The 23,907-nt window shown below is 46.7% G+C and overlaps 2 protein-coding genes across 10 annotated transcripts in view; both read left to right on the plus strand.

Moving 5' to 3' along the window:
- Positions 1 to 2,439, plus strand: part of Atg16l1 (autophagy related 16 like 1) — a 45,960-nt gene extending 43,521 nt beyond the window's left edge. For all 3 annotated transcript variants that reach the window (XM_029565953.1, XM_029565954.1, XM_029565955.1), the window contains one exon: positions 1,733 to 2,439. The gene's annotated coding sequence lies outside the window, so the exon portion shown is untranslated. The remainder of the gene's footprint in view (positions 1 to 1,732) is intronic.
- A 3,775-nt stretch (positions 2,440 to 6,214) lies between these two features.
- Positions 6,215 to 23,907, plus strand: part of Sag (S-antigen visual arrestin) — a 46,099-nt gene continuing 28,406 nt past the window's right edge. For all 7 annotated transcript variants that reach the window (XM_008838110.3, XM_008838113.3, XM_029565958.1 and 4 more), the window contains exons 1-6: positions 6,215 to 7,781; positions 8,732 to 8,836; positions 11,910 to 11,970; positions 18,714 to 18,758; positions 20,446 to 20,639; positions 22,951 to 23,010. In XM_008838110.3, the coding sequence (XP_008836332.1) occupies positions 8,771 to 8,836; positions 11,910 to 11,970; positions 18,714 to 18,758; positions 20,446 to 20,639; positions 22,951 to 23,010 (426 nt within the window). In that variant the 5' untranslated portion in view covers positions 6,215 to 7,781; positions 8,732 to 8,770. The remainder of the gene's footprint in view (positions 7,782 to 8,731; positions 8,837 to 11,909; positions 11,971 to 18,713; positions 18,759 to 20,445; positions 20,640 to 22,950; positions 23,011 to 23,907) is intronic.

Genomic DNA, 23,907 nt, shown 5'->3' on the forward strand with positions numbered 1-23,907 from the left:
CAGCATTTTAAAGCCAGCTTCAAGTCAGCCCCAGGAAGGCCACCTCCCAAACTAGGCTCTAGCCATACTTAACAGCTGCTAGACGGTAACATGTAGAATCACCCTCCACCAACCCATATTCTCACTTTCCTGAGCATTGCAACATGAAGGGGTTTTAAAATTTCATATTTTATGTGAAGTGTTTTGCCTGCATGTATATATGTGCACATGCATGCAGTGTCTGCGAAGTCCAGAGGAGGGTGTTAACTGCCCTGAAACTGGAGTTGCAGGTTGTTAGGCAACATATGGATGCTGGGAACTGAACCCAAGTCTTCAGTAGGAAGTGCTCTTAACCCCTGAGCCATTTTCCAGCCCCACATACATTTTAAATGATCTGTTTGCTTGGGTCAGGACCTGTTTAGCTTTTACTGTCTAACAAATTTTATATAAAATGTAATGGTGTAGCTGGGTGTAGTGGTTCACGCCTTTAATCCCAGAATTTGGGAGGCAGAGGCAGGTGGGTCTCTGTGAGATAAGAGCCAGCCTAGTCTGCATAGCTTGTTCCAGGCTACAGGCTAGCTGGGGCTACAGGAAAACCCTGTCTCAAAAAAAAAAAGTCTAAATGTCCATCAAGAGATGAGTGGACTATGAAAATGTGGTGTGTAGTAGACACTGGAATTTTATTGAGCCATAAAGTAAAATGAAATTTGCCAGAAAATGGACAGATTGAAAATCATATTAATCAAGATAAGCCAGACTCAGATATGTTCTCACATGCATATCTGAACTAATTGTTCATTGTGTATATCTGGGTGGTTAACAAAGGGTAGGAGGAGCTTTAAGGGAATGGGGTGAGGAAGATGAGAAATACTGGGTGGCCCACACCTTTGATCCCAAAACTTGGGAGGCAGAGGCTACCTGGTCTAAAGCCAGTTCCAGGCCAGCTGGGGCTACAGGGAGATTCTCTGAAAAAAAGGTAAACAATTCCTAGGGGTGAAAGGGTATACGGGGAGATGCCAGGCAGTCAACCAAAGCAGAATAGGCATTTGAAATACTGTTAAGAAAACCTGCAAGCTGAATTTTTAAACAATGTTGTGTCTTTAAATTACATTTATTGTGTGTGGTACCAGTAGACCACACCACACATGTGGAAGTCAGAGGACAACTTGTGGGAGTTGGTTCTCTCATATAGGTCCCAGAACCTTTTAAACTCCAGTCATCAGGCCTGGCAGTAAGCACCTTTAATCCCAGCACTCAGGAGGCAGAGGCAGGCAGATCTCTCTCAGTTCAAGGCCAGCTGGGACTACAGGGAGACTCTCTCAAAGACACACACCCCCCATTTTTTTAAGGGATACCTACATAAGTTTACACCTCAACAGGTTTGCAGACCCTGGAGCCCATCCATATAGGGAAGGTTGTGGTTGACTCTAGATTCTTCATACGTGGCTTCATTGTCATGGAGACAGTCAACATTGGGACCCAGTAATGCAATACCAGAGCCTGAAGAATCACCTGGACAGATGTCAGCATACGCTCTGGGGGAGGAAGTCGATTTCATCCTTTTGCGTCCACCCTACACAGAACTTTTTTTGGTCTTTTTGAGACAGGGTCTCCCTGTAGCTGTCCTGGAACTCACTACGTAGACCAGGCTGGCCTTGAACTCTCAGATCTGCCTGCCTCTGCCTCAAGAGTGCTGGGATTAAAGGTGTGCCCTGCCAGAATTTTTTTTTTTTTTTTTTTTTTTTTTTTACAGGACTTGTCCATGCATTCCATGGGTCTCCCCACCCTTGCAATGGTCGGGCCCTGATGTCTGCTTATACAGATGGAGAAGGGGAAGGAGGCTGAGAGGCTTTCTCAAGGTTTACAAGGATTCGTCAGTGGACCATGGAACTGGGGCCCTGTCTGGGGCCCCTGAACACCTACGTGTTCACCTGGAGCATTTGGTGATATTGGATCCCAGAGTGGTGAGAGGGTTTTAGGACTCCTTAGGAATAAATATCCTTGTGCTAATCACAGGGATCTGCAAGTGTGAGAAAGATGAATGTGGAGCAGTGGAGGGTAGAGAATGGGACACCAACCCCATCCTAACAGTACTCCCAGGACCAAGTGGCACACACCTGTAATCTCAGCATTGGGAGGCTGAGGTAGGAGAATCCAGAGTTCAATGCTAGCCTGAGCCACGTAGATCAATAATGGGTATGCAACAAGGTGGTTTCCCAACCTTGGATGCATTCAGTAAACTGGGACTATTACACAGGAAATCCATTAAGGACTGGAATGTGGACAGAGTGGGGGTTGGGTTGGGTTTTGTAAAGTCTGAGCAACCTTGGGAGCTCATGGACTGCAGTTACAGTTTTGGGTATCATAGCCAGCACAACCCCAAGCAGCCCTCTGTTCTATCGAGCTTGACAAAGCGATACGTGGAGTTACAGCGGGGCCTGTAAAAGTTCCAGTTCCCTGAAAGAGCAGCACAGCTGGCCATCAGAATCACCAACCCCAATGCCAGGCTGCACAGCGAAGAAAACAAATAGATGGCTCACATGTTCCTGTTATTTGTGATTAAATAAAATCATAAAACCTGCAAAAAAAAAGTTCCAGTTCCCTGGCGCTCCAGAAATGCCTGCTGCTTCCAACTTACCAGAAGTTGTGGGCTCAGTAAAACTCCAGAATGAGCACATACTGTTCTCATTTGCAGTTCATGTTTAGCATGGTTCCTGTTTTCCTCCAGCACGTGCCCTAATAAGCCCTTAAGATGACAGGCTGTCCCCAAAGCCCATAAGCCTCTTGGCTGGCAGTCTCCATGTGACTTCCCCACCCCCTCCCCCATTGTTGAGATGAAGTACCCAGCTTGGAGCATCAGCTACTTGTGGGTGACTCCAGGCAAGGTGTCCTGCATGACCCGGACTGGGAGCCCAGGCCAGTCAACTTCCAGAGGAAATCTAGAGCTAAGGTGCTAACCCCCACCCCAGAATATTTGTCAGAAGCATACCAATTTCTAAAGGTATGTGTGGGTGCATATACTCTATGTGTACAGGTACCCAAAGAGGTCAGAAGAGGGCATTGTATCCCCAGGAACTGTAGTTAAGTGAGCCATCCAATGTAGGTGGTGGGACCTGCACTCAGGTCCCCTAGAAGAGTAGCAGAACTCTCTTAACAGTAAGCTATCTCTAGCCCCCTCAAAACAAGATTTTTTTGAGACCAGTCTCATTATGTAGCCTAGGCTGGACTTGAATTTGAGATCCTCCTGCTCCGGCTTCCAGAAATCTAAGGTTAAAGGTGTAAGCCATTATGTCCAAGTTTGAAGTCAAACACATTTGTCAAGTGATGACATTTTCCCTGAGCGGCCCTTTGCTCTCATGGTTATTTTATAGAAAATGATGGTTTGGGCCTTATGCTTGGGAGTTGGAGTCAGGCAGTTCACAATCTCCTGAAACTCCAGTTCCACATGCATGCAGTGCCCACAGAGGCCAGAAGAGGGTATTGGGCTCCCTGGAACTCCAGTAATCAAAGGTGAGCTACCATGTGGGTGCTGGGAACCAAACCCGGGTCCTCTGCCAGAGCAGCCAGTGCTCTTAACCACTGAGCAATCTCTCCAGTCCAATAATACTATACTTTTGAGGGGGCTAACATGGCAGCTAACTGTCTGTAGCTCCAGTTCCAGGGGATCCGACAGCCTCTTCTGTCCTTCGAGGACATTGCATGACACAGGTGCACTTAACTACATGCAGGCATAACACTCATAAGATAAAAATAAAAAATTTTTTTAATACTATACTTTTGATACAGGGTCCATGCTGGTCTTCACCTTGTCATCCTCTTGCCTCAGCCTCCAAATTTAACGTTCCTGTTATAAAAGTGGTGAAAGATAGAGAAAATGTGAAAATTAGTCAAGAAAAAGAAATTAAACATTAGAACTCCATAATTGAACCATACGCTGATGCTTTGTAAATTATGTGTAGACTTGTAAGCACGTGTGTTTATGTAAATATGCAGGTGCATGTGTGCACAAACAGACCTATGTGTATGCATATATGTATATGTGCACAGTCTGCACAATACAGATCATATGGCACTGTATGATCGTGGTTTAGTCAATATTTACCTTCCTATGCTGGTAATTTTGTACATATATGTATATATAGTGTGGTGCATGTGATGTGCAAATGTGTGAATGCAGTCATCCATGTCGAGATCTGAAGACAACTTTTGGGAGTGAGTTCTTTCCACCATGGGATCTGAGGATGCAACTCAGGTCATGTTTGCACAGCAAACACTTAACCCACTGGGATATTTTGCCAGCCCCTATTCTGGTAATTTTCATCTTACACATTTTCAGATTTTCCCAATTGACACAAAATATTCTACACATCCCATTTATCCAATTGTATATCCAGTCTGGGGCCAGGCATTACGCAGAGATGTGAGTCCTAAGTGTTTTAATCTAGCACGTCCCTTTTAGATGTTGATTGATGCAAGATACCAGCAAGCTCTGGAGTTCTGTCTGGTGGCTCTCGTTTGTCTATTCTCTGTGTTTCCATAAACCAGAGGAAGGTTCTGAAAACTCTGTGGATTCAGGTTAGTCCAAAGGGACACCTCCCATGCAGCTAGGACAGTGATAACATACACATTGCCTTGATGCTAGAGGGACCATATCCCTGTATCAGCTTGTCCCCTGATGTCTTTAACACCAGGGAATAATTCTTGAGTTTTAAAATGTAAGTTTTACTGTAATTCAGGTGTGGCCAAAAGATCAGGAGATGGCTGCTACTATAAAGAAATTCACTTGTTCCCTAAAGAGTGGGCATGCCATGCCATATAGAACCCCACTGGGTAGCGCTAGGGTTGGTCAGGGAATAAGGGGAAACTGTGACTGGAGTCTTTTGCCATATCTGTGGGAATGATGGGCATGATGGTGCACAGGCTCCAAGGGTAGGGATGTCTCCAGATGTGAACAGGGCAGGTGAACCTGAAATGTAACAGCCTTGATAGAAAGGGTGAGGGTTTGGGCTTAGGCTTATGAAGGCTCAGGCCTGTACTCCCAGCAGTTCAGAGGAGGCAGGAGGATCCTGAGATCAAGGACAGCGTGATCTACATAAAGATCCTGTGTCAGAAAAACAAACTAAACAGGAGATTTGGGGCATGGGCTCTGGTTTAGAAGTACTGGGAAGCCAGGGTCTTCACTGTTTTCTCTCTAGGAAGAAGGGCAGTCTTTCTAGGGCCCACATGCCCCAGCCATCAAAATACAAGAAAGGCAGAAACCAGCCAAGTTTGTGGCACAGACTGCCATGAGTTCGGGGCGGGCAAAAAGAAAAGGGAATCGGGAAAGGCACAATTAATATGCCAGACTGTCAGACTGGCCTGCCTTTCCTTTTACAGGTGTTAGTTGCCGTGTTCCTGGTTTTTTCTTTAAAAAGTTTGTTTCTGTTTTTTCACTAAGGAGGCTAACCAGGAATATTGTGAGTTTGAAACCAGCCTGGGCTACATAAGCAAGACTCTTTCTCAAAAGAAATAATACACGTAAATAAAGTTTTTCCCTTTGGGAATTGAAAATTTTGCCAATTTTAGATAAAATTAAATTATTGAAGGGGCACAGGAAAGAGCCAAAATGATCAGGGAATGAAACAGAAACACGGTTGGAGTATGGGGACAGATGCATGAAAACACTAGTGAAATCCATTGCCTTGTTAAATACAGTACAGTTTTAAAAAACGAATAACCATCAGCTTGCTGCTGTGGTCCATGAGTTGATTTGCTCGAAATAACACTCTAGTCTCCAGATGCCCTTTTGGTTTTGTGTATCGAACCCAGCATGAGCTGTTCTGGTGGCTTGGGGCAGGTGCAGGCAGAGAACCTAGGCAGGCACTCTACCACTGTGCTGTTTTCTGTTGCTGTGATAAAACACCATGACCGAGGCAACTTATAGAAGGGTTTATTTGGCTTATGGTTCCAAAGGGGTAGAGTCCAAGGGATGGTGGCAAAGGTGGCCAGAGCAGAAAGCTGAGGGCTAGAATTCTCAGGCACAGGAGAGAGGAAACTGGAAATGGAGCAGGGCTAAGAACTAGTCCCCACCCCCCAGTGAAGTGCTTCCTCCAGCAAGACTGTACCTCATTAACCTCCACAAACAGTGCCACCAACTGGGGCCAAGTGTTCGAACAGTTGGAGCCTGTGTCTTAGCCCTTTTCTTTTTCTTCCTTTGAGATAAAGGTCTCATTAAGTTGCCCAGGCTGGCCTTGAACTTGCCATCCTCCTGCCTCAGCCTCCTGAGTAACTGGGATTGTAGGCCTGCACCACCAGCAAAGTCTGTGCTTCAAGTGCTGGCGATAGGATGAATACAAAAATCTAATTTTAAAATTTACATTCCATTAAGGGGAGAGATGTAGACGATAAACCCAATAAAACAAACTGTTAGATAATGATAAATGTGACAGACGATAAACCCAATAAAACAAACTGTTAGATAATGATAAATGTGACAGAGGGACATGATGCAGCGAGACAGAAATACCAGGCCTGCTGAGCTGGATTTCAATATGGTGTCAGATGACTAGGGCGACACCGAACTAAAGACTCAAAGGAATAACAAAGGAGTGAACCCTGGGGCAGGTTTACACAAAGGAGGCTGGTGACAAGAACAGTGTGGGGAGAAGTAAGGTCAGACCTGACAGACTTTGTCCAGACCTGGATGGGAAGATACTGACACCCCAGGTGTCACAACAGGCTTTCTGCTTATACGCCTTTCAATCCTAGAGTGAGGACCAGTGTAGAATGAGCCTGTGGCCATAGCATCCAGCCGTCCATTCCCTACTGGGAAGTGAAGGAAGCAGTATCATGGACACACTGCCTTCCAGGCCCAGAGCCCAGTAGGGGAGAAGAGCCTCAAGGAGGAGTGGCAGGCTACCTGCCTCTGGCCTGGTCCCAGTGGCTGGGAGGGCTTCCCTAAGGAAATGATCCTGGTCAGACTCCGAAGGCTGGCAGTGAGTGAGGGTGAGAGAGGAGCCTTGATCCAAGGAAAAAGACGGGGAGGGAGGTGGGGAAGCTGGTAGAGGCTCACCGTGCTCCAAGAAGTCTGTCTACATCTAAGAGCGATGGGACCTCCTAAGAGGGGGAGTTGGCAGGTCAGGCGGGGAAGGGAGTCATTACTGTCCAGGGAGGCCCAGGTGTTGTGTGGACTCAAGAAGGCACTGGGGATCCGAAGATGCAGGAAGACCGGGAGTGCCCAGGAGACCTCCTAATGTAATCAACAGATGTGGGGGAGCCGAGAGGGACCTAGCCAGTTCGGCCCTAAGCGGCCTTTCTCCTTGACCTTTTTGTTTACATAATTCCTGCTGACCTTAATCAGTTCTGCTATTGTGCTGGAACATCCTCCTTCCTGATGGTGCTGAGGAGCGAAGGGATAAGCGATCTATTTCCATAACCGTAAGAGGTTTAGCATAAAAAAATAGCTTTTGGTTAGCTGCCGTTCCTCCACTGCACCTTCCCCAAGCCAGTTGGATGGCTTTGTGCATCTTCAGGACCCTCTGTGAGGAGATTGGAGCGCCGACCTAATGCTTAAAACTGCTGAAACTGCCAGTCTGCTGCCTCACTAATCCTATCCCCTCTCTGCTCCTTCAATCCGATTTGGCTTCTAGACACTATGACCTCAGTGATGGGCATCCTCATAGATCCCCTACAAATTCCCCCATGTGTCAGCCAAGGACCTCACCCTTGCCCTGCGGGGTCACCTGGCCGCTCACAGTCTGAGAGCCCAGGGACCCTTTCCTGATCTTCCCAGCCATCCCAACTGGTTGGTGACAAATCACGAGGTAAGTGAGCAGCTAAGCCCAAGCCTCCCGAGAAACCAGGGTGGGCACAGAGAGCAGCAAGGACAGGCGTGCTCCAGTTGGAGGAACATCTGGCTTACACGGGACTTTGCTTAGAAAGGAAACTTGGAGGGCGTTTCAGCCCAGTCTATGAGACGGCTTTGGTTGTCTGCCAGTCTGGGGAGAGGGAATAAAGATGACGGGTTAGGGAAAGCCCTGCTTGGCAGGAGCTGTGGGGGTTTTCATATATCCCTGAGAGCTGTATTCAGGAAGCACTTATATGGAAAGTTTCAGTAATGTTTTCTATGCATTTACCATAAAGCACAGTTAGAAAAGCTAGGTGTGGGCCCGGCACTCAGAGTACTCAGGAGGCTGAGGCAGGAGACTCTCTAGTTTGACCCAAGGCTGGGCTATATAATTAGACCCTGTGTCAGAAATAGACAAAGACAAGGTCTAATCATAATAGAATTATTGGTTTTGGTTTTGGTTTCTTTGACACAGTCTCACGGTGTCTCATTAGAATCTAGCTGGTGAGGTTTACTGAGTTTGAAGCTTACCAAGAAAAACAGAACACAAACTTTAAAAAAATGCATGTTGGGGCTGGAGAGATGGCTCAACAGTTAAGAGCACTCACCACTCTGTCAGAGGACCTGAGTTCAGGTCCCAGCACCCAGGTCAGGTAACTCACAACCACCTGTAACTAGCTTCAGGGGATCTGACACCCTTTTCTGGCCTCCACAGGCACATGGACGTACATGGCATACACATACAGAGACACACACAAATTAAAAATAATTTTAAAAGTGCTTACTGCAGTGATGTACAGCTAAGAAAAGAGCTGATTTGATCAAACATGGATGTTGGAGGAGGAAGTATCCAGAGGACGGGTTAGACTCAGTACTTTATGTCCAGAATGTTCTTAACTTTGTGTTTGGAATCATTGCACTCCCCAGCCCTCCAATACCTGATGTACATCCCAAGGCATAGAAAGCATGGCAGCCTGTGGGAGGACCAGTAAGTCCCACGTCATCTTCAAGAAGGTCTCCTGGGACAAGTCAGTAAGTGGCACAAAACAGCCTTGTAAGTCAGTAAGTGGCACAAAATAGAGTAGCTTCATGGAGGTCGTTGGGAAAATAGTAGGCGGTAGACCTTTCTCAGGTGTGAACACAACATCCACCTGCTGTGAGGCTCAGGGAAGCTCTATGTCTGTGTTCCATCTCTGCCTGGGAGGGGCCATCAATGAGACACAAAGGATGGGGAACTGTGGGTCTTCAGCCACATCCAGACCTTGGTACCCAGACCCCACCCAACCTTTCTGCTTTTCCTTACTGTGTGGTGGGAATGTTTCCTGTTTTGTATTTACAGTGCAGGTCAATTGGGAAGGGCAGTATGGCAGGTGTATCTAGTAACTACTTACTGGACAGTGTGGGTCCAGCTTCTTCTCCTAGCTGGCTTCCTTGTGGGACCACCCAAAAGGATCAGGCTTACACACGTACCCTCCTCCTGCCCACTCCTCTATTCATCACTTTCATCAACACCGGGGTTCTTTGGAACAACAACCTCTCTCCAAACTCTTTTGTTTTCATTTTTTTTTTGTTTTGTTTTTTGAGACAGGGTCTTCCTGTAGCCCCAGCTGGCCTGGAACTCGTTATGTAGACCAGGCTGGCCTTGAACTCACAGAGATCCGCCTGCTTCTGCCTCCCAAGTGCTGGGATTAAAGGCATATACCACCATGCCCAGCGCTCTATGGCTCTCCTTACAGAGAGCCCTTTTTGTGGCCATTGCTGTTTGGCTGTGCTGTCTCTGCTTCTGGCCCCACCCAGGTAGAGTCTCCTAAAGGCAGAGCTTCCCTCTCCTGCCCTCTGACTGCCTTTGTCCTGGCTCTTAACCCAAACCAGAAAGTAGTGACCTGGAGGAATTTTATCCCATTGCCCAACAGTGCTGTTGGGCCTCCATAGCCCTGTGGGAGAGAATGGGAGAAGCATTTGCCTCGTTGACAGAGTTCAGAGTCTGGCAGAGGAGACTTGCTCCCATAAAAGCAGCCAGGAAGGCGTGGCATGCTGGCGTGGGGTTGCCAACCTGCATGCTCTCTGCATGCTCCTGAAGCACACCAATGGCTGGAATGTGTTATAATCTAGCACTTGGGAGACTAAGGCAAGAGGATTACCCCCAAGTTTAAGGTCACCCTGGCCTACAGAGTGAGTTCCAGGTCAGCCTGGGCTACAGTGTGAGACCCTGTCTCATAACAACAAGGAAAAAAAAAAATAAAGCCAGAGTGTGCTGGGATATAGAGGGCATGTGGAGCCCAAGGTGTTGTGTGAAGAGAGGAAGGGGCTTTCCCTGCTGGGGATGTGCCTGAAGGGTCTTCCACACTGTAGGCAACAGGAATAGAGGCACACAACTATGATGCATGCGGCGCTATGGCAGAGCTCTCCTGGCCAGGGCCCAAGGTGAGGGTCAAGGGGCCTGGAGCCCAGAGGAAAGTGACATATTGGCCTTGGACAGTGGACTGGATGTTATTTCACAAGAAGGGAGTGAGCAGACACATTTATGGATTAGTAACCATGTTAGAGTCCTGCAAGAACCAAAGTAGGTCTATTTGAGGAGTTTGTGGCAGTGTTTTCTCTAGATGAAGGCAGAACTGGAAGAGATCACAGATAAACACTCAATGCACCACACCAAGGCCACCTGGTACCTCTCTGAAGGGATGGGGAATCACACAGGTGTCAGAACCCAGAGGCCAATGGGACCACCTCAGGACTTATGACAACTATGACTATACCCAGAGGGATGTGCAGCCCCAGGCCAGGCAGTCAAGTAGGTAAGCTAGCCAAACACCAGCTCCCCCTCTTCCTTCCCTCCACCTTTGTGTCTACCCTGCCTGGAAGCTGGAAGGCCAGAGAATTCACTGGGTGAATCATCTGGGCTAGCCTCAGGGTAGAGCTGGGTCTAGAGGATGAACCCAGGACATACCAGGGTTTGGGAAGATGGTGCTGCAGGGCACTTCGCAGTGTGTCCCCATAGCCCTCTTCTTTCATGTCCAGCTCCCACCCCACCCAGGCTGCCTCCCCCCACTCCCCTGCAGAAGAGCTGTGCACAAAATTTATGCAGTTTTCCATGGGCTGTTCTCTGTTAACAGGGATCTAGGGACATTTGCTCAAGGTCTCATTCAACATCAGTCATGCAAATAGCCTAGAAGGCACAGGCACTCACCTGGGAACAACAGGATGCTATGGAGGATGGAGTAGAGGGCATGATTGCATATCAGCAATCATTTGGATTGTTCATGGAAATAAAAATGTGTGTTTGAGCAGCCTAGGGAAGCAGGGGCCTGACCAGCATGCATGCTCTGCTCCTTGGTATATTTAGGAAGCACTGACTGAATCCCTCTGTGCACCAAGAGCAGTAGTAAATACTAAGAGGGATGAAAGATACACAGAGCACTCTAGATTCTCTCCAAGGTGTTCACAGTCCTGTGGTAGAGTGGTGAACAGCAGGACAAGCAGAGACACCTTGGCTGTCAGGAGCATGGAGTGGGCAGGCTGAGGGCTGAGACCACGGTGTTCCCTCCAACCCAGCTCCACCCCTCCTTCCTCTGAGCCAGGATGCAGGTTTACCTATGCAGAGCTCACTTGGTGAGCTCAGGGACTCCTTCTGATCTGAGCTCCAGTTTGCCCAGTCCAGAAATTCTCTGAAGGAGAGAAGGCCTTTTAGTCCACAGCTAGGAATAAAGAGTGAATGGTGGGACATCTGATTACGGAGGAGTGACTGTCTACTAAAGTACGGGTTGGCAAGGTACCAAGTTCCCCTGATTGCAGTAGACCTGGGCTTGATGGGAAAAGGAGGGGAGAATGGGGATGCAAAGAATTCCTACCACAGCTGGGAGGCGGGGGAAGCCACAGAGCAGTGCAGAGTCTGGTGGCCCCTCTTTTCTGGGCTAACAGAAAGGGCTGAGGATGTTGCTTCAGGGGAGAGTGCTTGCCCTGCATGAATGAGGCCCTGGGTTTGACCCCCAGCACTGAATGAAAAGGAAAAAAGAGGAATGGAAAGCTTGGAAGTTGTTGGGCTTTAAAAGGACACTTGCTGCCAGTGTGATTTGTTCCTGTATAAGGTGCACTGTTCTTCCTGTAGGTGACCATCTACCTGGGGAAAAGAGACTACATCGACCACATCAGCCAAGTGGAGCCTGTGGGTGAGCTGAGTTAGAGTAAAAAAGTTAGAGATTTATTTATTTTATGTGTATGAGTGCTTTGCTTGTATGTGTGTAAATGCACCATGAGTGTGTAGTGTCCGTGGAGGCCAGAAGGGGGTGTCAGATGCCCTGGAACTTGAGTTACAGAGGGCTGTACCTGTCATATGAGTTTTGGGGGCTGAAACCCCTGTCCTCTGCAAGAGCAGCCGGTGCTCTTAACCACTGAGTCATCCCTCCAGCCCCTGGAGTAAAATGTTAATGTTAGTTTTCCTTTAAGTCTTCAGACAATGGCTCATTATTTATTTATTTATTTATTTATTTATTTATTTATTTATTTATTATGTATGTATGTATGTGCGTACGTATGTATGTATTTAGTGTATGTCTGTGTGCACCCATCCCAGGGTGTGCATGTAGAGCTCGGGACAACTCGTGCAAGTCAGTTCTCTCTGCACCATGTGGGGCTGGGATCTAACTCAGGTGTTCAGGCTTGGCAGCAAGTGCCTTTTTACCCATTGATAGGCTGGCAGCCATCTTGCCAGCCTAAGAAGCAAGTTTTAAAGTGTAAGGAGACAAAGGTCACACTCCCAGACCAGAGGAAGAAGGCTCAGAATCAGCAGTAGACAGAAGAGTCAGATGAGGATGTGAGCAAAGCTTGAAGAGCTGATCACAAAAGACTCACAACCAACAGATAACACGCACAGAACTGCCCAGCATGCCCAGCCACAGGGGAGATGTAATTAAAGCCACATCTGTCGAGATGGCCAAAATCCACAGGTCTGGTGGCTCGTGCCTGCAATCCCAGCTACTCAGAAGCCTGAGACAGAAGGTTTCCAAGTTCAAGGCCAATCTTGGTGATTTAGCAAGGCACTGCTCCAAATTTAACACTTTTTAAATTAAGAAATGTGAGCTGGGCATGGTGGGGCACACCTTTAATCCCAGCACTTGTAAGGCAGAGGCAGGCAGATCTCTGTGAGTTCAAGGCCAGCCTGGTCTACACAGTGGGTTCCAGGACAGCTGGGGCTACAGGGAGACCCTGTCTCAAAAAGATAAAAAGTGTTTATTATTATTATAACTATTATTATTGTATGTGTGTATGATGGGGGGCACGTGTACCACAGTGTGTATGTACAGGCCAGAGGATAACTTTGTGTGGTCATTTCTCTCCTTCCATTTTTATGTGGGTTGCAGGGATTGAACTCAGGCTGCCAGAGTTGTGTGGCAAGCATTTTTACTCTCCAAAATTTAAATTTGGCCTCCCAAATTTAAAACATTCTTACAGGAATAGGATATAGCTTGGTAGTAGAATATTTCCTTTGTCCAATGATCCTATGTCTATCTCCAGTCATATCCACACTTGCAATGGCTATACCTGTGAATAATAACAGTAATAATAGTAATAAATGCTTTTTTTGTCTTTTTGAGACAGGGTCTCCCTGTAGCCCCAGCTGACCTGAATTCACCATGTAGACTGACCAGGCTGGCCTTGAACTCACAGAGATCTGCCTGCTTCTGCCTCCTGAGTGCTGGGATTAAAGGTGTGCCCCACCATGCCCGGCTCACATTTTTTAATTTAAGAAGTGTTAAAAAGTTAAAAGTGTACAAGGCCATGGGCTCAATCTCCATTTATGAAAAAAAAATAAAAAGAAAAAGAATGTACCCCTTTGCTTCCTGACTGGGGATGCAGTGTGACTAACTGCCTCAAACTCTTGCCTCCAAACCTCCCTCCCCTCCACAAGGAAACACAGGAGCACTCAAAGGAGGCTTTGACAAAGGAAGACTCTTGAACTAGCTGGGTTTGAGAAACCAGAGGCAGGAGGAACTATCTTGATCTCAGAACTTTTAATACTTGGATCTGAGAGAGGCAGATCCACTGTCAGTGATGTCTGTAAAGCTTCCAGGTAAACACAGGCCCGTACCATGTATCCACAGAGCTAGTGAGACTTTCAGAAACACCTAGGAATCCAGTTACATGTCAAAAAGAAACTGCTGCTGTTGAACATACATGTCTTCCCAACGTAAAATTAACACCAAATGGCAAACATTTCAAAAGCAGAAAGAAAAAGCAGCGGCCATGCTAGTACTGGTGAGGCTGTGGGGGCTCCGTCACTTGTAGCCGGTGAGGATGTGCATCGGTACAGTACTTGGGAAAGCAGCTTGGTAGTGTCTTTAAGAACAAAACATCCACTTACCGTATAACCTAACAGTAGCACTCCTGGGTGTTTATCAAGGAATGAAAATTGTGAACACAGAAGCAATTTTGGACATGATGTTCACAGCAGCTTTGTGTGTATCTCCAAACTGAAAAACAATGCCCTTCAGTTGGTGAATAAGGTTAAACAAACGGTAATATATCCATACCATGGACCACTACTCAGCCATTACAAAGAACGAAGAGCCAGGTGGGATGCCACCCCTGTAATCCCAGCACTAGGGAGGCTGTGGTAAGAAGACTGAGCATCTGAGGCCAGCCTGGGCTATCAGGAGACCCTGTCTCAAAAATACAGTAGAAACAATTTTTTTTTTAAGTATGGGCTATTGATACCGCCAATAGCTTACATATCTCAAAGACATCATTCTCACAGAGGACGATCACTCCATGATTCCATTTCTCTAACATTCCCAAGAGGACAAAATTCTGCAGCTAGTACTTTCCAGGTGCTGAGGAAGACAGGAGCAGGGATGGGTGACTTCATAGAGGAGAACCCAAGGGAGACCCATAGGGTGCTGGGATAATGTTAGATCTAGACTGGGGCTGAGGTCACACAATCTCTACTCGTGACACAATATAGCACAGAGCTCTATGTGCCCACTGTGCCTTGTTTACGTCCTACTTTGACACTGTCCTATGATATGTAAGCTGTAAGTATGGGAGGAAACTGGGTAGAGGGTACCAGAGACCTCAGTACTATCTCTGCAACTTCCTGTGACTCTATAATTATTTCAGTATCAAAAGCTTTAGCAAAGGGGCTGGAGAGATGGCTCAGCAGTTAAGAGCACCAGCTGCTCTTGCAGAGGACCTGGGTTCGATTCCCTCCATCCACATGGCATCAAACAACCGTCTGTAAGTCCAGTGCCAGGGGATCCAACACCTTGTTCTGTTCTCTGTGGATACTGCACGACATGGATGCACTCACATACATGCAGACATAACACTTGTACACAGAATAAAAATAAATCAAAATTTTTTTGAAGTTTAAACAGAAAAGTGGGGGGAAAACTGGCAGTTTTAAGCACTAAGCATAGAAATGTTCTTATGGGGTCAGTAAGATGGCTCAGTGGGCCCTTAAGGGCTGCCTGATGACCTGAATTTGATCTCCAGAACCCACATGGTGAAAAGAAAGAATAGACTCCTGCATGTTGTCTCCTGACTTCCACACATGCACTATGGCACAAGTGCATACAATAAGTAAATAAATAAACAAACAAATAAATTTGTTTAATGTCCTTAGGCAAAACCCTTTCTATAAGGTTATCTGCTAACGTATAATATATTACCAACAGCCAAATCCAATTCTGTTTGTTAAGGCAGAGCATTATGTAGCTCAGGCTGGTCTGTAACTCACTGTGTAGCTGAGGGTAACCTTGGGCTCCTGATTCTCCTTCTGCTTCTCAAGTGCTAGCATTATAGTCATGCACTACCACATCTGAAAATTCTCTTAAAAAATATTTTATTTATTTTTATTTTATGTGTGCATGTACTGCCTGCATGTATGTGAGTGCACCTGTGTCATGCAGTGCCCATGAAGATCAGAAAAGGACCTCGGATCCCCTGGGACTGGAGTTGTGGACGGTTGTTAGCTGCCATGTGGGTCCTGGGACTCGAACCCGGGTGCTCTGTGAGAGCAGCCAGTGTCTTAATCACTGAGCCATTTCTCAAGTCCCACATCTGATAATTCTCTTTTTCCATTTTTCATGAGTGTGTGATATGCACATGTTGTGAATGCATGTTTTTGCATGTATGGAGACCAATCTATATTTGGGTGGGCATGCGTGTGTGTGTGTGTGTGTGTGTGTGTGTACTTGTGGAGATTGAGTCTGGTGTTGGGATCATCCTTCATGGCTCTTCTACCATGTTCATTGAGGCTGGATCTCTCATTCAAACCCAGAGCTGGCCTATGTGGAGGATCTTTGCTAGCCAGCTTGCTCTGGGGGTTCCCTGCCTGTGCCTTCTGGAACTGTAATTACAGGCAAGCACCAGGCCTATCTGGCATTCATGTGGTTTCTAGGGATGCAAACTCGGGTCCTTGCCAGGGCTCTTAACTGCTGAGCCATCTCCCTAGTCCTTCTATAATTTTTTAATCAAGGTATAGTTGTATCTAAGGATGTTCATCACAGTATTAATTATATTGAGGAAAATTAACCCTAAATGGCCTCATGCAGAAGGTGGATTAAAAAATTATGATATGCTGGGCGTGGTGGCACACACCTTTGATCCCAGCACTCAGGAGGCAGAGGCAGGTGGATCTCTGTGAGTTCGAGGCCAGCCTGATCTACATAGCAAGTTCCAGGACAGCTGGGGCTACAGGGAGACCCTGTCTCAAAAAGACTTAAAAAATAAAAAATAAAAAATTGTGGTATGTCATTCAATGAAGTAAAATGCAGTGTGTATGTGTTTGTACATATGATTTACATAAGAATAGATGTTTAAGATATATAGTTGAATAAAGAGAACAGTTAAGGGACTGGAGAGATGGCTCAGCAGTTAAGAGCCCTGGCTGCTCTTGCAGAGGACACAATTCCCAGAAGCCACATGGTGGCTAACACCCATCTGTAATTGTAGTTTCAGAGGCTCTGACACCCTCTTCTGGCCTCTGCAGGCATTGCACACATGAGTGCACTTACATATATGCAGGTAAAACAATCATACACATTAAATGAAAATAAATAAATAAAAAAAGAAAACATTTAAGTACCAGGTGTGGTGGTGCATGCTTTTAATCCCAACACTTGAGAGGCAGAGGCAGGCGAATCTCTGAGATTGAGCCCAGCCTGGTCTGCACAGTGAGTTTCAGGCCAGCTGGGACCACAGAGAGACCCTGTGTCCAAAAAAGCAAAAAACAAACAAAAAGCAAAACGACCACAGAAAAGCAGTTAAGGGACAGTATTTACAGGAGGGTTTTAATTTAAGGTTTAGTAAATACCTTCACACAAATAAATGTATATAGGGTGGGCTATCTCAGTGGTAGAACACCTGCCCAACATGCCCAAGGCCCTGGGTTTAAACTCCAGTACAGCAAAAAGAAAGCGGGGGGAAATGTATATATTCCTGGCAAAAAAATTTATACCAATATTGTGTGTGTGTGTGTGTATGTCTGTGTCTGTGTGTGTGAGTGTGGGCACACACAGGTCAAGGTCAGAGGACAGTCTCAGGTAGAGGTCCGGCCTTCCACCTTGTTTGAGGCAGGGTCTCCCTTGTTTACTACTGCATATGCCAGGGCCACTGACCTGCAAGCTTCCTGAAGTCCTCCTGCCTCTGTCTCCCATCTCTAGTAAGGGCATGTTGGGTTATGGACCCTTGCACTACTGCGTCCAGCTTTTGTGTAGGTTCTGGAGATCTGAACTTAGGTCATCACTTATACGACAAGCGCTGTACCCAATGAGCCATTTCCCCAGCCTGCACCAATACCTTGACAATAGGACAGTCATTGACTTCTTTGAATAGTAGAAATCTGGATTACTTTCTCTTTGCTTAATTCCCCTTTATAATTTTCTGGCAGGCTGGTCATGGTGGCACACACCTTTAATCCTAGCACTTGGGAAGCAGAGGCAGTTGATCTCTGTGAGATCAAGGCCAGCTCAACCTAATGAATTCCAGGCTAGCTGTGGCTACAAGGAGACCCTGTCTCCAAAAAAAAAAAAATTTTTCTTACAAAGAATAGTTTAGGTGCCAGCAAGATGGCTCAGTGGGTGAAGTCTTCTGCTCTCAAGTTTGATGATCTGAGTTCTATCTTTGGAACCTACATGATGGGAGAAGACAACTGACTCCCATAAGTTGTCCTCTGACCTTTGTGCATGCACCATAGTATGCATGCATACCCCCTACCACATGCATACATGTGCATACAATAAACATAAATAAATGTAAAACATAAAAATGTTTTAAAAATTACTTGCATATTTAGAAGCCATCCTGCAGCAAGGCATAGTGGCACCCCTATAATCCTGGCAATTGGGGTGTCTTGAGACAAGAGGATCGTGAGTTCAAGGCCAGCCTCAGTTACATAGCAAAACCATGTCTCAAAAACAAAACAATAAAAGCAAGCCAGGGAGTGGCTCATACCTGTAACCCTAGTACCTAGCAGATGGAGGCAAGAGGATCAGGAATTTGTGGTTATCCTTAGGTATACAGTGAGTTCAAAGTTAGCCTGGACTACATGAGACCCTGTCTCAACCACCTCCTAGCAACTCCCCCCAAAATAAATAAAAGCAGGACTGGAGAGATGATGACCCAGCAGTTAAGAGCACTGGCTGCTCTTGCAGTCAAAGGACCTGGTTTCATTTCCCATCACCCACATGGTAACTGACAACTGTCTGTTAACTCCAGTTCCAGGGGATTCAGTGCTGTCTTCTGGCCTCCACAGGCGTTGAACACACATGGTGCACTTGCATACGTGCAGACAAAACAGTAATACGCATAAAAATTAATTAATTAAAGCAAAAGACACCACACTGCACATAATTTGTCAGAAAATGCCTGGTTTTCTTGCTCTCACTCTCTGGGTTTTCTCTCCTTTGTTTAGATGGTGTTGTATTGGTGGATCCTGAGCTTGTGAAGGGAAAGAAAGGTGAGCTGAGCCCCTCGCTCATCCTCCTGGCAGTAAGGGCCTGGTCTTCTGGCTGGCTTTGGGAAGGAGGCCTTTGTGTGGGGAACCATGCCTGCTTGGGAGGCGAAGGAATAAAACCCAGAATTTATTCTGGTACTTCCTGGAGATGGTTCTGAGCCACAGTGTCACTGCGCCCTTGAGATTTCTGGTGGTTGCAATGTGTGGGGCAAGTCATTTGTTACTAATGACAGCTGCACACACTGAATTAGAACAGATTCCAGCTATGCCTATGATAATGTCGCTGACTCAGTTCCATTCTAAATATGCCTTTGCAGTGGTTGCTACTGGCAACCACAGGCATTGTTCTAAACCTCAGATGTGCCCACTGGAATATGTCAGGTGTGAGCTGCCTACAGCTCGGGGTGGAGGGAAGCACGGCAGGAACAGGGCAGGAAATCACTCTCCTCTATTTCCCCATCTTTCCGGGTTCTCTGCTCCCCTCTGGCTTGAGCCCCACCAGCCCCTGCTCCCCACCACACGGGGAGCCAGTTATCAACAAAGGCCACTGCCTAGCCAGTACAGGCAGAAGTCCAAGCCTGCTGTGGGCACCTTCCTCGGGTTCTAACCTCAAAGGAGGGCTTCAAGAGTGGTCAGTGCTTCTTTGAAGTCAGCAGTTAAGGGGCAGTTGGCCTTGGGACTGTCGCAGACAAAAATCATCAACTAAGAGCTACTGAGGCCTTGTGGTGCAGCTTCTGATGTGTCTTACGGTCAAGAACCACACACTGCCTGTCTTCTTCAGAACATATGCTGTGACCCTTCACAAACTGGGGCACACACTGGAATTGTCAAAAGTGGTGATTTAGAGAATGCTTAATATGCTTCAGAGCACTGTGCTCTAAAGAAGTTTCTAACGAAAAACCTCAGCTTTTATTTTGCCACCCCACCTAGCCTGGGTCCCTTTGACTGTTCTCTCAGCCCTCGTCTGGCTCAGACACACGTGTTTGCTCCTGGTACTGTTTCTCTGGCTCCTGCCTTCACCCTTTACTCCCGCCAGACAGCCTCCCCTCTAACACAGAAAGCAAGCTAGTACTACTTCAGATTTCCCCACAGATCCCTAAGCTGGTGGACCAAGAAAGGGGGGTGGGGATGGAGGGAATAGTAAAGCCAGGTGGACTGTACATGTCTGTCCACAGATTTAAAAAATATATATATAAATATATATGTATATAACATTTTTATTGTCTCTATATGAACATACATGTATATGTGTGGGAATGCACACATACCACAGTGCACATGTGGAGGTCAGAGGACTACTTGTCAGTAGTCAGGAGTCAGTTCTCTCCTCTCATCATGTGAGTCCCAGGGACTGGACTCTGGTTCAGGCTTGGTGGCAAATGCCTTTACTCACTGAACCATCTCACAGTCCTATCCACAGATTTTTACCATCCTGGCAAAATAATGTGGTTGCCAGGGAGACGCCTCCCCATCCTGTGATGGCTGTTTAGGATAATGAACTCTAACGGCGGGAAGGTGCTGCTGCGTGCCAGCCACTCCTTCCTTGTACAGCTCTCTCATCCCTTTCAGATAGTAAAGCCTGGACTGAGTGTGGTGTCACTCTGCTGCCGGCTTAGCCCAGTGGGAGTGGCCGGGGTAGATGGGGCCTGTGTACTGGGTCAAGTCCAGCCCCTCTGCGTCTTCTTCCCAGTGTACGTCACTCTGACCTGCGCCTTCCGCTATGGCCAGGAAGATATCGATGTGATTGGCCTGACCTTCTGCAGGGATCTGTACTTTTCTCGGGTCCAGGTATACCCACCTGTGGGGGCCTCGAGCACCCCCACCCCACTCCAAGAGAGCCTGATCAAGAAGCTGGGGGACAACACATACCCTTTTCTCCTCACGGTGAGTGCTTCTGACCCTGCCTGCCCCCTCCAGACACCCTCCTCTTTAACCCAAGAAAGCAAGCTAGCAGTGCCCCTCATTACCCATAGTACCTTATGATGGGAATGGGGCACAGAGAAGGGGCAGAGGGAGGACCACATCTGTGGGCTTGTAAATTGTACCCTTGAATGAAATTCTAGATTGCATGGTCTATGACTCTTTTTTGAACTCTATGAAAATAGCCTCTCTGTCTCTGAAGGCACCATTTTAACCTGCCCTTGAGATGTGTTTCCTTTGTCTGACCACCTAATTAGATGAGCCCATGTGTTCTTTCTTCCCTCACTTAGCTCTAAAAGGAAATGGTGGAAGTGACCCCAGGGCATCTAAGCAAGGCCCTGTAGGACAGGAGAACTTGGCAGAATGTCATCCTGCTCCATTCTCCCCCCATGGTGCTGGGGATTGAATCAGGTCCTTACATAGAGCAGGCAAGTGCTCTACCCCTGGATTATACCACTCTGGTCCTGTTTTGTCACCTTAAGCCTTGCCCACAGTGTGGGCCCTGGGGCTCTGCCGCCTCACTTCTTCTGAGGCCCATGTCTCACCCAGTAAAACCCAAGCCCTGGGCAAGAGCTGGGTATGGGAGCTTCTGCAGCCCGTTTGCATGTCTGCTTATTTTGTGGATGCAAGCACGCTCCTCAAAGTGATGTGCTTTAAAAAGCCACAAAGCACAGCCCTTATGAGAGCACAGACAAACCCCATGAACATGGTACCACTTGAGAGAAGCCAGGCACGAAAGGACACACAGCATCATCATATAGTCCCACACTCACCAGGCCCTGGGAATGGTTCCATTCATTTTAACAGAAAGTACCGGGCAGGTTCTTCTGGCCTGGGAGGAAGGGAGGATGGGGTTTGAAGCAGAGCTTCCCTTTGGCATGATGGAAAGTTCTGGAGCCAGATGGAGGTGACTGTTATGGAATATGTAAGTGTATCCATCCCAACGAGAAACTGAAAAGAACTAGAGTGGTGAGATTTGATGTTACTCTGTTTTACCACAGTTATTCTGCAAAGTCTCTTTTTGCAAAGGTTGTTTAATCCTGAGTGCTCTGTGCACTTGTGCAGGGAGTCTGAAGCAACAGCCTTTTGGTGACATAGGAACATGTATCAAAAACCTTTAATGTATCAAAAACCCAGCACTCGGGAGGCAGAGGCAGGCGGATCTCTGTGAGTTCAAGGCCAGCCTGGTCTACATAGTGAGTTCCAGGACAGCTGGGGCTACAGGGAGACCCTATCTCAAAAAGACTAAAAATAGGGGCTGGAGAGATGGCTCAGCAGTTAAGAGCACTGAGTGCTCTTGCAGAGGACCTGGGTTCGATTCCCAGCACCCACATGACAGCTACAAACCATTCTTAACTCCAGTTCCAAGGGAATCTGACACCCTCTTCTGACCTCTGAGGCACTGCACGACATGGGTGCACTCACATACATGCAGGCAATACACTTATACACATCAAATAAAAATAATAAATGTAAAAAAAAGAACAAAAATAAAAATAGGATCTTTAAGGGTTGGAAATGGAATACTCGTCTAATGTGCACAAAGCCCTGGGTTTGATCCCCTACACTGAAAAACAAACAAAAAGTAAACAACCCCCCAAAATGTGATTTTTAGCCAGGAACGGTGACATAGACCTGGAATGACAGACCACCGGAGAGGGGAAGCAGGAGGCCTGAGCATTTAAAGCCAGTGTGGGCTAAATAGAGAGACCTTGTCTCAAGAAAACAATGTGATTTTGACAGTTGCCTTTTTGGCAATATAACACATGGACTAAATGGACTGAAACTACATGAAAGTGTTTGAAGATGGAGATTTACTGTAACATTACAATGGAATACACTATAGTGGAAAAAACAGCATGTAAGTGGCCAACAGGGGAACAGCTGCATGAAAGGTGCATTCTAGAAGCCCTCAAAATTAGTCAGAATTCTGTTTCATGATGAGTAACAATGATCAGAACGCTTTCTGAATAGGATTAGGGCTAATGAGATGAGTGAGCCAGATGATGAGATGTGTTTGCTCCTGGTGGACAGCACTAAGGCCCATTTCTATAGGACACACGCCCTCGTGCACATTCTCATTTGTGTGTCTGTGTGCGCACGGGAGGCTTTTGGAAATGACAGGTCAGGGTCAGGCTGGCTGTCAGAAGTGTGGGTGGATTAAGTCTTTCTGTGTGCCTTTCTCATCATCTCCATTTCCCATTGGTGTGATGATTCTATACTGGGTTAGAACAATGTCCTCTGAATGAGATGGCTTTCATTTTTCTCTTCCCAGTTTCCTGACTACCTGCCCTGTTCAGTGATGCTGCAGCCAGCTCCACAAGATGTAGGGAAGGTAAGTGTGAGAAGGATGCCATGGGTTCATTCATTCCTTCAATAGACTTTCATTTTGCTTTGTTATTCTTGAGACAGGGTCTCATAATGTAGCTCAGGCTGGCCTTGAATTCAAGATCTTCCTGTCTCAGCTTCCCCAGAACTAGGAGTCCAGGCCTTATCATACTGTGCCTGGCCTTCCTCCCTCCGTCCCTCCGTCCGTCCCTCCCTCCCTCCCTTCTTCCCTTCCTTCCTCCTTTTCTTTCTGGAGGCAGGGATTCATATGACAGAAGCTGACCTTGAACTCTTGATCTAGCTCCCAAGTGCTGGGATCATAGGCATGAGCCACTATGCCAGGCTTTCAACTGATTTTTTTTTTTACTTTAAAATATTTAGTATTTATTTATTTATTTTTGGTATACCAATATGTTTTTTAAAAATAGTTTATTGAGCATTTCATACAGGCATATAAGCATATAAGGTGTTTTGATCAATCCATGCCCACTCCCTCCCATCCAACTTGTCCCATATCTCCCCATCACTTTATTCTGATAACTTCATATTCTTTTCTTTCTTTCTTTCTTTCTTTCTTTCTTTCTTTCTTTCTTTCTTTCTTTCTTTCTTCTTTCTCCCCTCTTCCTCCCCATCCTCCTCCTCTCCTTCCTCCTCCTCCTCTTCTTCCTCCTCCTCCTCTTCCTCCTCCTCTCTTTTTTTTAATGGGGCTTTTTGCTACTATAACATTCCCCTCTTTGAAGAGGTAACCCTAAAATCTTTTAAGGATTAGATGAAAGCTCCCAAATACTTTCGACATTTTTGGCCTTTGGAACAGAATATGTTGCTAAGAGGCCAAGGACATTTTGACTTTTAGCCAAGAAACTGGCTACTTTTCTTTGAGGCCTTTTTACCCTAATTGCCTAGC

The sequence above is a fragment of the Nannospalax galili genome, unplaced genomic scaffold (assembly GCF_000622305.1).
Source record: "Nannospalax galili isolate Female #2095 unplaced genomic scaffold, S.galili_v1.0 scaffold1138, whole genome shotgun sequence".
Lineage (NCBI taxonomy): Eukaryota > Metazoa > Chordata > Mammalia > Rodentia > Spalacidae > Nannospalax > Nannospalax galili.